The sequence below is a fragment of the Arctopsyche grandis genome, chromosome 1, assembly GCF_051622035.1.
Source record: "Arctopsyche grandis isolate Sample6627 chromosome 1, ASM5162203v2, whole genome shotgun sequence".
In the NCBI taxonomy this organism is placed as follows: Eukaryota; Metazoa; Arthropoda; class Insecta; order Trichoptera; family Hydropsychidae; genus Arctopsyche; species Arctopsyche grandis.
In genome coordinates, this window is record NC_135355.1 from 2,301,383 (window position 1) to 2,315,788 (window position 14,406).

The window sequence follows — 14,406 nt, forward strand, 5'->3', positions numbered from 1 at the left end:
ATTCAAATTTATATCTGTGTATAAAGTTTGTAGGAATATATCACACTTTATACAATCCTTAATCGAGGTCGCTGATCTCATCCCCGTCTCTATAAAACACAAGCCACACGATTGCATCATTGGGTTCCTGTACGAGCATCCTCACCTGAAATATCTTCGTTTATACAAGGGTAGAGATACAATTCAGCTCGCTCCATATATAAATCCCCGAAAGTATGATATAAAACAGCTGCATGGCACAGCTACATTGCATAATCAATCAGGGTATAAAATAGCGCATCAAATAGAGTCTGTGAAGGTCAGCCAGCCTACTCCTTCGAAGTCGAGCAACTACCTTCTCCGCCGTACATACAATAATACTTGTGTACTCAACATCCTATTATGCTGTACAATTAACATTAGAATAATATAATACTATGATTACTAACAATATTAAATTAAAATTGTAAAATGGAAAATTATCAGTAGATCAGTAGCTATTAAAATAGATATAAGATGTATTGTGAACATAGTTTCGTAACAATAAAAAGCATTTAAAAATCAAAGTATATTCAACATAAATAAAGATCCTCTTTTTAAAACTCAGCTAAGTTTCTATAGGCTGGGAAGCATAAATCGTTAGTATAGTTGAAACATAAATAAATAAAAATGCGCAGAAGGCTTTGCGCCTGTCGCGGATATAGTACCTGCAAATAGCCAATAATTTGCAGATATAGTACCTGAAAATAGCCAATAATTTGCAGATATAGTACCTGCAAATAGCCACAACCTATTTAATATCATCTAACAAAATGATTAGCTTACTATTATACTTCTACTAGGGTTTGAATCCCTCTTTCGACACTTTCAATTGACTTATACTTATTAAATATTAAATTATACTTTAATCAACGATTTTAAAATGCTCAGAGTAAGAAAAAACATACACATGCACATAGATTCTGAGTAACTCGTTTAAATGTATGGATAAATGTGAAAGTTGACATTCTATAATTATTCTTACTGTGGTACGGGCATGTGCTGAACATTTCCCTCAAGACAAATATGCATTTGAAAGTTCTGCAACGAGGGTAATTTGAGGATGACCGTGAAAATATGTCACGATTTGCAAGTTATGCCAGTATTATGCAGTACACTGGTTAAACTCAGTACCGGCTAATTATCTAAACTGCATTGCCAATATAACTCATGCTGTACAAACTTAGGCCGAGACCTGAAATTTGATCGGAAAATTACCCCCTGTATAGAAATTATGCAGTTGCTAATATTCAAATATTGCAACATGAAAGTTTATTGCAGGCGCAGAGGTATTTTTAAAGTAAGATACATGTATATTAAGTGTATATATTAATAACATGTTGAAACTTTGGAATGGAACCTGGCCGGGAATACGTCTTGTCTATGACAGCTATTTATGAGCTATTAAATGCTTTATGTGCTATTTTTCGGTAGAATTTCATTCACCATGTTGACTATCAATCCCCGGCAATTAATCGTCTGCTTAAAAAAGTGACAGAACATAAAGTTTAGTTGGAAAATATTGGATCTTTTGCACAATCTGTTCTTGAAATGACATTTGAATCGTCAACATCCATCAAATTATCATTGACTTGTTTAAGAATCTAGCAGATCAGTGCACCAAGGAAACGTCAAATTTGTTTCACAATCTGAATATTGCTTGGATGTCAACAGCAATGCTTAAAACACACTTTTATTGCAAAAAAAGGAATTTGAATTTGTTATAAAACAATACTTACACAAAAAAAATGCTTGTATAATAAAGAATAATTAAAGAGTTGTTGCATTTAAATATTGATTTATTTTACACAATTTACAGTACATTTTAGGATAGTTTTTATTTGGCATTTATACTATGATAATTCATATTGATCTATTTGGTATATTTTGTACACAAATAATGCTGTTTATTTAAGACATTGATATCAATTATATATACGGATAGGATTAACATTCATTTTTACTATGATTTGTAAGAAAGAGAGGTGAGATTTTGCAGATGATTACACCATTGATATTAAATGTGCAATTTAGAGATATAATATCTTTCATTGCTTCTAATAGTACTTGACTTTTAACGCCGATGTATACAAATGTACATTTGAGAGTGCAAATGCTCTTAAATTTATACATAGCACAATGTAAATGTTCGTGAAAGGAAATAAGTGAGTTTAGAAAATAGGAGTGATACATTCTACATTAATTGTGTGCTCAATATATACATTGCAATTATGTACAAATTACTACATATACTAGTTTTGAGCATTAGTAGGTGAAATTCGATTTTTTTGATAATTTAACATGTGGGTAGAGTACGGTGATCTGACCGCTGAACTTTCAAAATAGACGTTTTAGTGTTTAATGAAAGCATAATTGACTTTAGGAATGTTTAATATTTAGATGTAAATAATATCTTTATAGATTGATGTTTCATCGGGCTCATATGGGGAGCCGAAAGTTCCGTCGTCAGATTTCCGGACTCTACTCGTATAAAATTCACAATAAAGAACGTTATCATAAAAGTTTATCTAACAATTGAAAATATTTAGAATTAATAACTAAATAATCTATATGTTCGTGGAATAAAAAAATTGGAAATTGTATAGGATTTTGAACGGTTGTGTATTTTTTTCTTTGAATATTGAGTTAAGGCTTAGTTTGTTTTGTGATTTGTTTTTCAATTAAAAATAAGTGCATGGAATTTTATTTTTGATGCACTAAAATGAATATATTTTCTAAATTTGTTAAAAAATTTTGCATCTTTTATATTAAATGTGATTTAAAAAAAAAAAAAATGTTTACTGCAAATGTGAACACATATTTGAGTAGACTTTTAAAAGTATTATAAATTGGGGAATATGTTTTTTAAGAATGTATTTTGATTGTTACAACTATGTATTATATATTTCTACCTATTATTATTATATATTTACAACATAGGAAAAAAAATTTGACTATACAAATTCATAATTCTAATTTTATAGGACCTCTTTTTTATTTATTTATTTTAAATTTAATCAATTTTAAACTCAGTCTTTATGAAAGTTTATTATTACAATAATATATATTTTATTAAGGTGCAACAATTTGAGAATTGTAACACAATTTGATAATTAGTATTTTTTTTATTATAACATAGTGTTAATTGTTTTTTTTTTATTACTTTTATTTTAAATTTTTATAATCATAGAACAGTAATTTTTTTCTAGAAGAATTTTTATACCATGTTTAATATATGTACATATGTAATACTGAATGAGAAATGATTATTTGATTATGTAAATATTTATAACTTGAATATGTGTTTAAACAATGTGGATTTTATATAATAAAATGCTCCCAATATAACATTTATATTTAAATAATAATACAGTGAATGTTGGACATAATAAATAATGTAATATAACAAAGTTATACTATATTTAAGTTATATATGTATATCTTTAGTATTTTAATCTATTTTAAGTCTTTATAAGATTATAATATCATCCTATGTATTTATCTTAGATATAATACTTGGTGTGTGTTGAATTTTGATGAAAAATATATAATTGATTTGAGTACATATTTAACAATATAATTCTAACGATTATTTTATAATATATGAGTCTAACGATTACGTTTTAGGAAGATATTGTATTTATCAGAATAGTTATGTGGATGATGGACTAATGAATAATATTCAAAAGTTGATTTTTATATATTTAAACTCATGCGATTTTAAATCAGTCATCATATTTTCATTAATTTAAATAAAATGTTAGAAAATTGGAAATCTAGCAATTAATTTTTAAAAGACGAAAAGAAGAAGGTTATGAAAGCTTATTTGATATTGGGCTATTCTTTAATTCATAAGATTACAAGTCTGTCTTTTTTGATTTTATGTTCTTTTTTTTTAATTAACATTAAAATGATTATCAAAATATGTATATTCAAAATAAGCTCCACCGTATGTGCGAATAATGACGAATAAAAATGTTATAAAAAATAAAACAAATGAATTATTAAGAGAGTAAAAAAAATGCATAACATTTTACTAGTAGGAAGGGCGAAGTCTCCATTAATATAAATTAAATATAAACCCATCAAAAATAATTAAACTTGGTTGGCATTTTCAATAATCAAATTTAATTGACGGAAAATAAATTGCAACAATTGCAAGTCATACATCATTTTGGATAGCGTTTATCCAATACAATTTGGATGGCAAATATACCTATAATATGCACTGGAGTGAAATTTGGTTTAGATTAGAGATGTTAAACCAACGGTCTTGCACCGTTTATGAACTAAGCATTCATTGACGATTTCATGAAATGAGCAATTTCATTGATTTTTACACATATTTAGGATTTCGCCAGAATTTTCAATCTACTCAAAGTGATCCATGTGAGTTTGACACCTTCGGTCCAAATCCAAGCAATGTTTTGACTCTAGTGCACTACACGTATGAGACTGCAGTAGAAAATCTTAACCCCTTCTCTAGTAAAAGGCCATGCACAACCAATACACATCGAAACGAAACACTATCATACGAAAGACCTTCTTATGGGAAGTTTGATTAGTATTTCGGCATGATCGTCGGTTGAGAGCGATTCGTACGACTGAGACGTGTGAGGCAGAGCAATCTGTGCCAAGAGATTGGACGTCTTCAGCGTCTCGTCTGTGATCGAATGCTGATAGCCGAAAGCAGTCTTCGACGTAGTCTCGTATATTTTAATACACTGATCACCCTCTTGATAGTCCACCAGCGACGACGACTGGGGCAACTTTCCAGTGCTCGAATGAGCCTTCTCCTTGAGAGTAGGAACCGAGGAGGAGAAGGACGTCTCTGATATTTTTATACTCCGCTCCTTGATCAACGGTTTGGAATTGTTCAGTTGTTGTTGGGCGTTGTAGTGAGACGCTTCCGGGGGCCATCTGCACTCTCCCGAATGAGATCGCTGGTGGTATCTCTTCGAATGTTGGGGCTTCGGAGGGAAGTTGGTGGGTATGTCGTTGAAGAGGGATTTGCCTTGGGATGAGGTGTGCGACAGCACTGTCTGCACTGCCATGTTCGAAGTTTTGCTTGGCTGCATCTGAGACTTGTAGAGCACCGTGTGGGTCGGCGAGTCGTAGTCTGAAGCTAGATAGTCGTCGTCGTGGAGGTAAGACTTGTGGGGGGTTGATACGTAAGTAAGGGCAGTTTGGATAGCAGTGTCGGTAACTTTGATTTGCTTCTCGTAAGCAAGCCGCTCGCTCTGCTGCTGGTTGTAGTCGTCCGGGAAGGGTTTTCGCATTGTCAAATGAGGAGTGTTACTCTGGGACGACACCGTAGGCAGTTGTTGCTCATTCCTGCCGTCGTCGGACTTGCACTTGTCGGGGTAATACGAATCGTTGTCGTAACTCCTCGAGTACGCGTCTTCGAAGGTGATCTGTCGCGCGTAGTCGTACCCGCCATGATGTTGTTGCTTGTTGTCCGTCGTCTGTTTCGACTGTTGGTACTGCTGTTGTTGTTGTAGCGTCGAATCATTTGACCGATGCGGTGTGTATGGCGACAGTTGAGCGAGCGGCTGGGCGTGGAGCTACACCGTGCCCCCCATTCCGCTGTCAGGGGGGGATCCGCCCCCCTCCATCGGACTGCCCACTGTCCAAGCCTCCAGCATCATATCTGTGTCTCCCTATGACAAGGTTTTCATCCATAGAAATAATACTCCCATGTGTAAGGGCCGGGCCGCACCGTGCGACTTGCGAGCAACTTGGTTGAGGGCGACCAGACCAATGCCTGCAGGTAGATGGGACATGCCACACCCGTCAACTTGTTTGACGCACACTAGTCGGCCGACAAAGTTGCACGGTGCGGCCCGGCCCTAAAGGTCTGACCGCACTATGCGTCAAACGAACGATCCGACACTTCACAACAGTGTGCGACAATATCGGGTTTGCTACAAATGATTGCAAACCACCCGGCTGCATGCTCATTTCGATTGAATTTCAGCATGTACGAAAGACGAGATATTCGTGGGGTTGCGCAGATGACATTTCGATGTACATTGGCAATTCTTAAAATTGAGTTGGATCTTTCTGGCAAGTTTAAAATGGCAAAAGACGAGACAAAAGTATGAAATGAGCATGCAGCGAAATAAGCATGCAATTTCATACAAACAATATTTGGTCGCGTGTTGTTGTGAAGTGTCGGATCGTTCGGTTGTCGCATAGTGCGGTCAGACCTTAAAGGTGCGATTCCAATGCTGGCGACGCGACGTGACGTCGTGCCTTCCCACATACATACATGCGTCACAATCAAGGGTTGGTAAAAGTTGGAATTCTCGACAGGGCGGACCCTCTAGGCTTGTTTGACCCGCTCCTTCCTGTCATTGGTTGCTCTTTGCGAGTACTTTGGTATTGAATTGCCCTGAATTAACTCGACTTTTACCGTCCGAAATTATATGCGAACCAGGCAGTATATGTTGGAGTATTTCATCAGGTAAAAGTCGAGTTAATTCAGGGCACGGCGATACTAAAGTACTCGCAAAGAGCAACCAATGACAGGAAGGAGCGGGTCAAACAAGCCTAGAGGGTCCGCCCTGTCGAGAATTCCGACTTTTACCCAAGGGTTTGCTACAAATCGCTGCAAACGACGCAGTTGCATGCTCATTTCGATTTCGGTATTTGACGTCTCGACCCAATTCGAGACAAAAAATACTGGAATTAAAATGAGCATGTAGCCGCGTGCTTTGCAGCGATTTGTAGCGGAGCGCACAATCAAAGATCGGCGTTGGAAGGATGCTTTTCTAAATAACAATACACCCCTCTATCACCATGCAAAGTGAGACAGCAAAAATATATGGTTTTTCTAAGCAATCGGCAATAGTGAACCTTTTTTTGTGCGAAAAGCATCCATCGACCACCTAAGACTGGTAATAACTAGAGGTAGGATAGTCACAGTGCTCCATTGTCCATTGTTCCATTGTTGTAAATCTTTTGTAAAAAAGGTTCGGCAAACCTTTAACAATGCATTTACAACCTTTGAACAATACGCGGCACCTTCTGGGTCCGGTGACTAGTAATAACCAATGATCGGTGTTAGGACGATACCTTTGACACAAAAAATGGTTCACGTTTGTCAAGCATGTTTTTTACTCCCTTTCTTTGTATATTAATTGAGCAGTCCAGCCAACGCTGAAGACTAGTCATAATTAGTCACCGGAGCCTGAGGGGGCCGTGTATTGTTCAAAGGTTGTAAATTCATTGTTAAAGGTTTGCCGAACAATGGATAGCACTGTGACTATCCTACCTCTAGTCATAATAGGACTTAGGCGTTGGATTGATACTCGTCAAATAACAATAAACCTCTTCATTAAAGTGGTTTTCCTAAGAAATTGATAATAGTGAACCTTTTTTGTGCGAAAAGCATCCATCGACCACCTAAGACTGGTCGATGGATGGACGATACTTTTGGCACAAAAAATGGTTCAATGTTGTCAACCATGCTATTTTGCTCTCTTTCTTTGTATTTAAATTGAGCAGTCTATTGTTATTTGACGAGCACCCAGCCAACGCCGAAGACTAGTCATAATCAGACTTAGGCGTTGGCTTGATGCTCGTCAAATAACAACAAACCTAATCATTAACATGCAAAGCAAGACAACAAAAATACATTTTTTTCTAAGAAATTGACATTAGTGAACCGTTTTTGTGCGAAAAGCATCCATTGACCATCGACCGCTGGCCATAATCAAAGATCGGCGATAGGACGATACTTTTGACACAAAAAATGGTTCACTGTTGTTAAACATGTTTTTTCGCTCTCTTTCTTCGTATAGGTATACAAATTTAGTGGTCTATTGTTGTTTGACGAGCATCCAGCCTATGCAGAAGACTAGTCATAATCAGACTCCATTACTGTACAAAGCAAAAAAAAAACATGGTTGACAGTAGTGATCGACAATAGTGAACCATTTTTTGTGCATAAAGCATCATCCGAACGCCACCATTTAATCACAATACTGATTTAAAAAAAAATGCTCCGGAAACATAGGAAGATTCATGATCATTGAATCTGAGTCATCGCATCGCCTGCATTGGAATCGCAACTTCGATTACAAGGTCATAATGAAATTATTGCATAGGCATTTGGTCAATATTTCAATACTGACCTTATTATTTCAGAGTTAAAAGTTCAACTGATTCATTAGTTATTAGCTTATGAAATAATAAATTGAAATTAAACTTACCATTTATAATCTTATTCAAAACCAATATTTATACTACATATATTAATGCATGCAAAAGCCTGTGGAATTTCAATGTGTCTTTTTCTGTTCTTTTATTTGTGTGCATCTCCAAAAAATATCGTACAATTTCTAATAATACATATAGAAATAGCTCAGTGGTTGGCGTATAAAGCTAGGTTCTGGATTCGAGCCCTGATTTGACCTCGATCTTGAAAAGAATCATACGCTGTATGATTCGAAGTATTTCTTCGGTGCTGCTAGTCAGATTTGGATACTTGTGAAGTCGATCGTTTCTAATCAGAGTTTGCCAATTTATATGAAACAATGAAATAACCAGCAGCGTGGACTAGTGGTTAACATATTAAGCTTTCGAGCAGGGTGGTCAAGGTTCGATTCCCACTAGTAGCTGCTGGCCAGACGTTGGTTTGTGACTCCAGGTCGATCGTTTCTTATCAGAGTTTGCCAATTTTTCTGATTTTCATTGAAACGGTTCCTGTAAATTGGCATCTCTTTTCCAATCTCTCTAGCAAATCTCAAGTTATTCAGCGTCTTGAGGTTTACCAATTTCTATAATAAAATGCTGCAAAAATGTATCCATAGATGTCACCGTCGATGATGTTAGTATGAATTCGCATTGCATAATTGCTTGTATTGATTGTATTGTATCTGTTTTAGTACACTCGTCGCTTTGAAGCGATCTGTAAAGGCGAGTGTACATTAGGGATCCCAAATATTCGAATATCGAATATCGAATAGTAGATTTAAATTATTTATTTGTAGTTTTAAGAAGTTCAAGATATTATTAAAATTCGTATCATCAAATAGAACTAAATGTGCTGTAGATTGAAAAGAAAAAAATTAGTCCGTATAAAAAGTATTCGAATATAGAAGGTTTTTATATGAAATTTGATTTTACTCTTATATGTAGCAATATTCTCAGTACAAAAATTTATTAAATGATGATAAGGATCATAAGGACATGAAAATAGGACAAACTATGAATTTTTACTACGTGTTTATTGAAATATTGAAATTATTTGCGAAATGTATAAAAATGGGGAAAAACGTGTTGGCTGCATTTTGGTCGTGTTTCACTTGTTTTGAAGCGATTTATATACCTGTAATTTTTTTTATATGTTGTAAATAACCTATTCTATCAATAAACATTAATAAATATATAATTATTTAATTAAATAATTTGTTACTTTACATTTATTTTTTATAACTGCCCGAATTCTTCCAGGCATGGAATCATATAATTTTTTTAATAACACTGGCGTGATTTCGTTCTCCCATGTACATGTTTGATTGAAATAAAAATGTATAAGTTATAAATAAAAAATATATTTTTGATTGTTATGATAAATCAAAATAAAAAATAGTATATAAATTCGGTATACATATCCATTTTACAAAAATATAAATCTAGAGATAAACGAATCTGTTGTAGGGAATGAAATCAGCCATATACAAGATAAGAGACACCGTCTCTATAAACGAGATTTTCTCTCATTTTTCGAGACAATAACAGCGACGGCGGGATCTTATCTCCACTATTTCATCCTGAAATTTTCTCATCTGCATATATGTATGTACCATTGTGGAATGTACATTTTCATGTATGTGCCGATTTTATTTTTTGCTGCTTTAGTTGACACTTGAGAGGTCGCGGTGCTTCATTTAGCGAACGGCACTGAGTTTTCCGGGAAATTCCAGGTATTTCCATCTCGTTTGCATTTGCATCCAAGCGTGACACGAATGCAGAGCATCCGGGCGTGACTTCCATCCTTTATACGACTCAATTTTACTGAATCTGTGTGTGTTTACGTGTACACTTTCAGAACAAAGTCGGGTGTACAAATATGTATGTAATCGTGGAATTTTCACCGGTGGAATTTGTCGTACACTCGAGCTATTTTTGGAGATGCCACAGTGTGTGTAATGTGCTTTGGTGCTGTGGGAAAGCCTTTAATGCTATCATGCCATGCTATGATGATAATATATATATATATATATTTATATATATATATACATAATATAATATTCGTATTGAAAAGATGACAAATAAAATTTGGATGATTTTAAAGAGTCAAAAATGATTTAGAACAGAATTTAAAAAAAAATTAATAAAGGACTATCCTTCAATGAACGATCAAATGAAATCACTTTAAAATTAACTGAAATAATATTATTTAATGACTTAACGATTAGTTTTTAATTGCATGAATTTCAATACAAAAGTACGAAAAAACTTTTCGAAATTTTGTTGACATTATTTATTTTATTTATTTAAATATTTAATTGAAATAATATTTCTGCGATCGTACGATTCAATGTGAGTCAACCTTTGCTTAACAGTTGAGAAAAGTTTGCGGAAAATTGTGTAATTTTCCGCACTGCATAGAAGTGAGAAAATCGAGGTCTTTCAACAATTACCACGTTATGACTGTAATATTTAGATTTGGATTTAATTCAATTTTCTCGTCGATTTAGCAAGCATTCAGCAATGTTCTATCTTAATTACTATTTATATCTACAAACTATAGCAAAATTAAAATAAAAAATGAATTTTGCACTGTAATACATTTAACTAGTCAAGTGAGTTGAGAATATTTTCCAATGGTGATTATTCTCGGAAAATTTTTGAGAATTTTCTTTTTCATATTTATAAAACTTCTTTAGACAATTATTTACCACCAGTATAGATCAATGGTTAGCATGTGATGCTTTAAATTGGTTTTATCACTGGTGTGTGCTTCTGGTCAGAGTTTGGGTAATTGACTCCAAGGTCGATCGTTTCCTGTCAGAGTTTGCGAATTTATTTGATTTCATTGACACGGTTTCATTAAATTGGCAACCCTGTCCTATCTCTTTCGCAAAAATTCGAGTTATTCAGCATCTTGATCTTTGCTGTTAAGAAAAATGCTGAAAAAATTTGTTCATAGATGTCTCTGTGGCTATTAATCGTTTGACCATAGATGTCGTGTTCAATAAATGGGTCTATAGCTGTTTAAATATTTAATAATAATTGTTAATCTGTTAGACGAGATTGATTGAATAAAAATACTAGATTATTTTCAGCATCCCGATTAGTCTTTTCAGACTTAGAAGAACTGAAATCTCTACTTAATATTATATTTAGGCAAAGAATATTCTGTAATTTTGACAGATGACTTAAAACGAGCGGTTTTGGAAAGGAATTGATGCGATTTTTGTAATTATTTTGGATAGTTGATGAGGAATTGATTTTATATTGAAAATCTGATTCGTCATAAAAACTCATTTTTATCTGAACATTCTGAAAATATGATTTTATCTAACTTATTTATCGAAGGCATGTTACCAATCCATTAAAAATAGCTTTTAGAGAAATTAAATTTCAATTGCAACGAAATGGTACAAAAACCCTCTGGTGTACTAAAAAAGAAAATTCACCGTTTCGAGAATATTCTGGGTACTATCTCGGGAAAATTTCGCAATACTACATTTAACAAATGAAAATTATTCTGAAATGTATGCAAGTGCTTAAAATGATATTGATATTATGATTAGGTTAAATGTGTGTGTGTGTGTGTGTGCGTGCGTGCGAAAAGCTGACGATGGGACATGGCAAGCGTGCAAAATGTACATGGGGGATGAGTGTGAGGACGAACAGGCAGGTTACACTTACATATAAGAGGTAATTACCAGCATTGTATGGGGGTGAGTTGGGGGTGGAGGCGCCGGTGGGCATGGAGAGGGCTCCGGGCTGCATCCCTGGGGCTCGTACGCCGGTTCTCCGAGGGGGGATGCTGCTGCAACATCAAATCCGACATATTTAAACTCGTTCAGATATCACGTCAAATTCCATTTTAAGCCACGTTTAAATTAGAAAAGCGCGCACGGACACAAAGCGCGCACGGACACAAGACGCGTAGGAAATCAGTATAAAGCACGTCTTACGTCTTGACGTCCAGGCAGATTTTTTTTTATTTTTTTATTTTTTTCATTTTACAGCGACTTGTAAAGGATACTTCGCTAATACAAAAAAAACCTAATTTTTAATGTAAGACCTGGTTGTCAGGAGACATAGGCGGTTCAGTACATAATACTCATCCAGCGGTTTTAATCGTCGTTTATTACTCGAGACGTCATGACTAGAGGTAGGACCGTAAGCGCGCCGTCTATTGTTCCATTATTGTAAAAAAGGTTCGGCAAACCTTTAACAATGCATTTACAACATGTGAACAATAGACAGCGCGCTCTGGGTCCGCTCTTTAGTCATGACGCAATCTCGGTTCGGAGATTATTCCGCACAAATTATTCCGATCTCGCACACGAAACTAAAATTTCGATCACGGCACATCTGGCACCCGAGAGTTACCAACGCGAACTATCATACTAACGAGAAATCGAGTGCCAAATATTACGCATTCGCGATTTTAGTGGCAACGATTGTCGTGTGAGCGATCGTAATGTGCGAAATAGTCCGTTTACCCACACTCTGATATAATGTATATACAAGATGACAACTCAACCACTCTTCAACTTATCATTCTTCTACGTCAAAAAAACTGAATACATTTCACGCAAGCAGTCAAACGTTTTCTTTGCACTCAATAATGATTTTACGGAGGGCTTCCATCCCCAGGAAGACGATTCAATCAAACTACCCATAAAGGTCACGGAATTTGACCCTTAAAGCTCTCAACATGAGGCCACCCCCCCCCCCCAACGAATACAGTCCAAGAGACCCTTTCGTCGGAGAACGAGACGGTTGTTCATGAATATCGCACAAGAACAACCGCACATCACTGTTCTAATAAAAAAACCACACTGTACATAACCAAGTACAACATTAACAACAACGCATGAACACATAAAGCGCGCATGCGTTAGAAACTAGATTGGAACCCTTCCAGTGATTGTTGATATATTTACATGCTTAAAATTTAATTTTAAAAGAGAAAGACACAAGGATCGATGCGAGAAGAAATTCCAGCTGTGGAGCCGTAGGGGGTCAACTGGGCTTGCAATATGTATGTAGTATGTCACTATATTGACTCGGTTGGGGGTATAAATACGACGCAAATGTCTCACCGATATCCATCACTGTCAAAATAGTAAAAATAGTGATTCAAATTCAGTTCGGAAAGATCGTGGTGCTTTTTTTCGCAGTATACACGTCTGTAAACAGAACTAAGTTTTATCATCAAGACGCTCACAAATGAACACGAACATGCAAGACGATCACAGACAAAGATGGACACGCAAAACGCTTACTGAAGAATCAGCAGTGTGGTCTAGTGGTGAATGTTGAATTATTTCGTACTTGATGTTACGGGTTCGATTCCCACTAAGTCTCGTTGTTGGCCAGACCTTGTTTTGTCGAGGTCAATCGTTTCTTATCAGAATTTGCCAATTTTTCTGATTTTCATTGAAACGGTTCCTGTAAAAATTGGCGTTTCCTTCCTTTCCTTCCCAATTTTCTGTTGCAAACCTTTAGTTATTGTTATATCTTAGGTTTTGCCATATTACTCACCATAGATGTCTCTGTGGTTGTTTATCGAATATAAAAATTCGTATTGTTACATGAAAGTTATTCATCGTTATTTATCGTATTCATACGATGTTTGTAATATCTGACCATAGATGTCAGATATTGTTTAGATTTACATGTATCTATGTAATAATTATGTGGACCAGGAAGGCGCATTTGGGGTTTACCTGTTAAGCTTTTCTGGTATATAATAAATAAAAAACAAACAAAAAGAGAGACCATGGAACACCTTGTTCGTCCGCGTTCGTCTGTGTGCGCCTTGTGCGCCTAAGTTCATTTGCAATAATGCGAATTACGACGTCGTTTCAGCCGTGGTGGGAAAATTTGGTTTATGCTGTGGTGATGTTTTTATATATGTATATATAAATGTATTTTATAGATATATTGCTGTCGGTTCCCTCATCACTGAGGATCGTGACTATGATGTGCGGTCAACCAGCTGCCTCCATTCAGTTCTAAATTCGGCCAGGCGAAGACTTGCTACCGTGGAAGCGCCCGTCGCTGCAGATACTTGGTCAGTCCAGCGTGCGGGGGATCTGCCTCTGGCTCTTCTGCCTTCGACGCTACCAACCACAACCAACCGCTCCAGGCTCTCCTCACCTCTTCGTGCAATGTGGCCGAAGAACTGCAATA

At 35.6% G+C, this 14,406-nt stretch overlaps 1 protein-coding gene across 1 annotated transcript in view; it reads right to left on the bottom strand.

Moving 5' to 3' along the window:
• Positions 1–3,919: 3,919 nt before the first annotated feature.
• Positions 3,920–14,406, bottom strand: part of LOC143912864 (uncharacterized) — a 260,640-nt gene continuing 250,153 nt past the window's right edge. Inside the window, exons 10-11 of the mRNA XM_077432304.1 lie at positions 11,922–12,025; positions 3,920–5,678 (exon numbers count right to left, since the gene is read on the bottom strand). Coding sequence (XP_077288430.1) covers positions 5,583–5,678; positions 11,922–12,025 — 200 coding nt within the window. The 3' untranslated portion in view covers positions 3,920–5,582. The remainder of the gene's footprint in view (positions 5,679–11,921; positions 12,026–14,406) is intronic.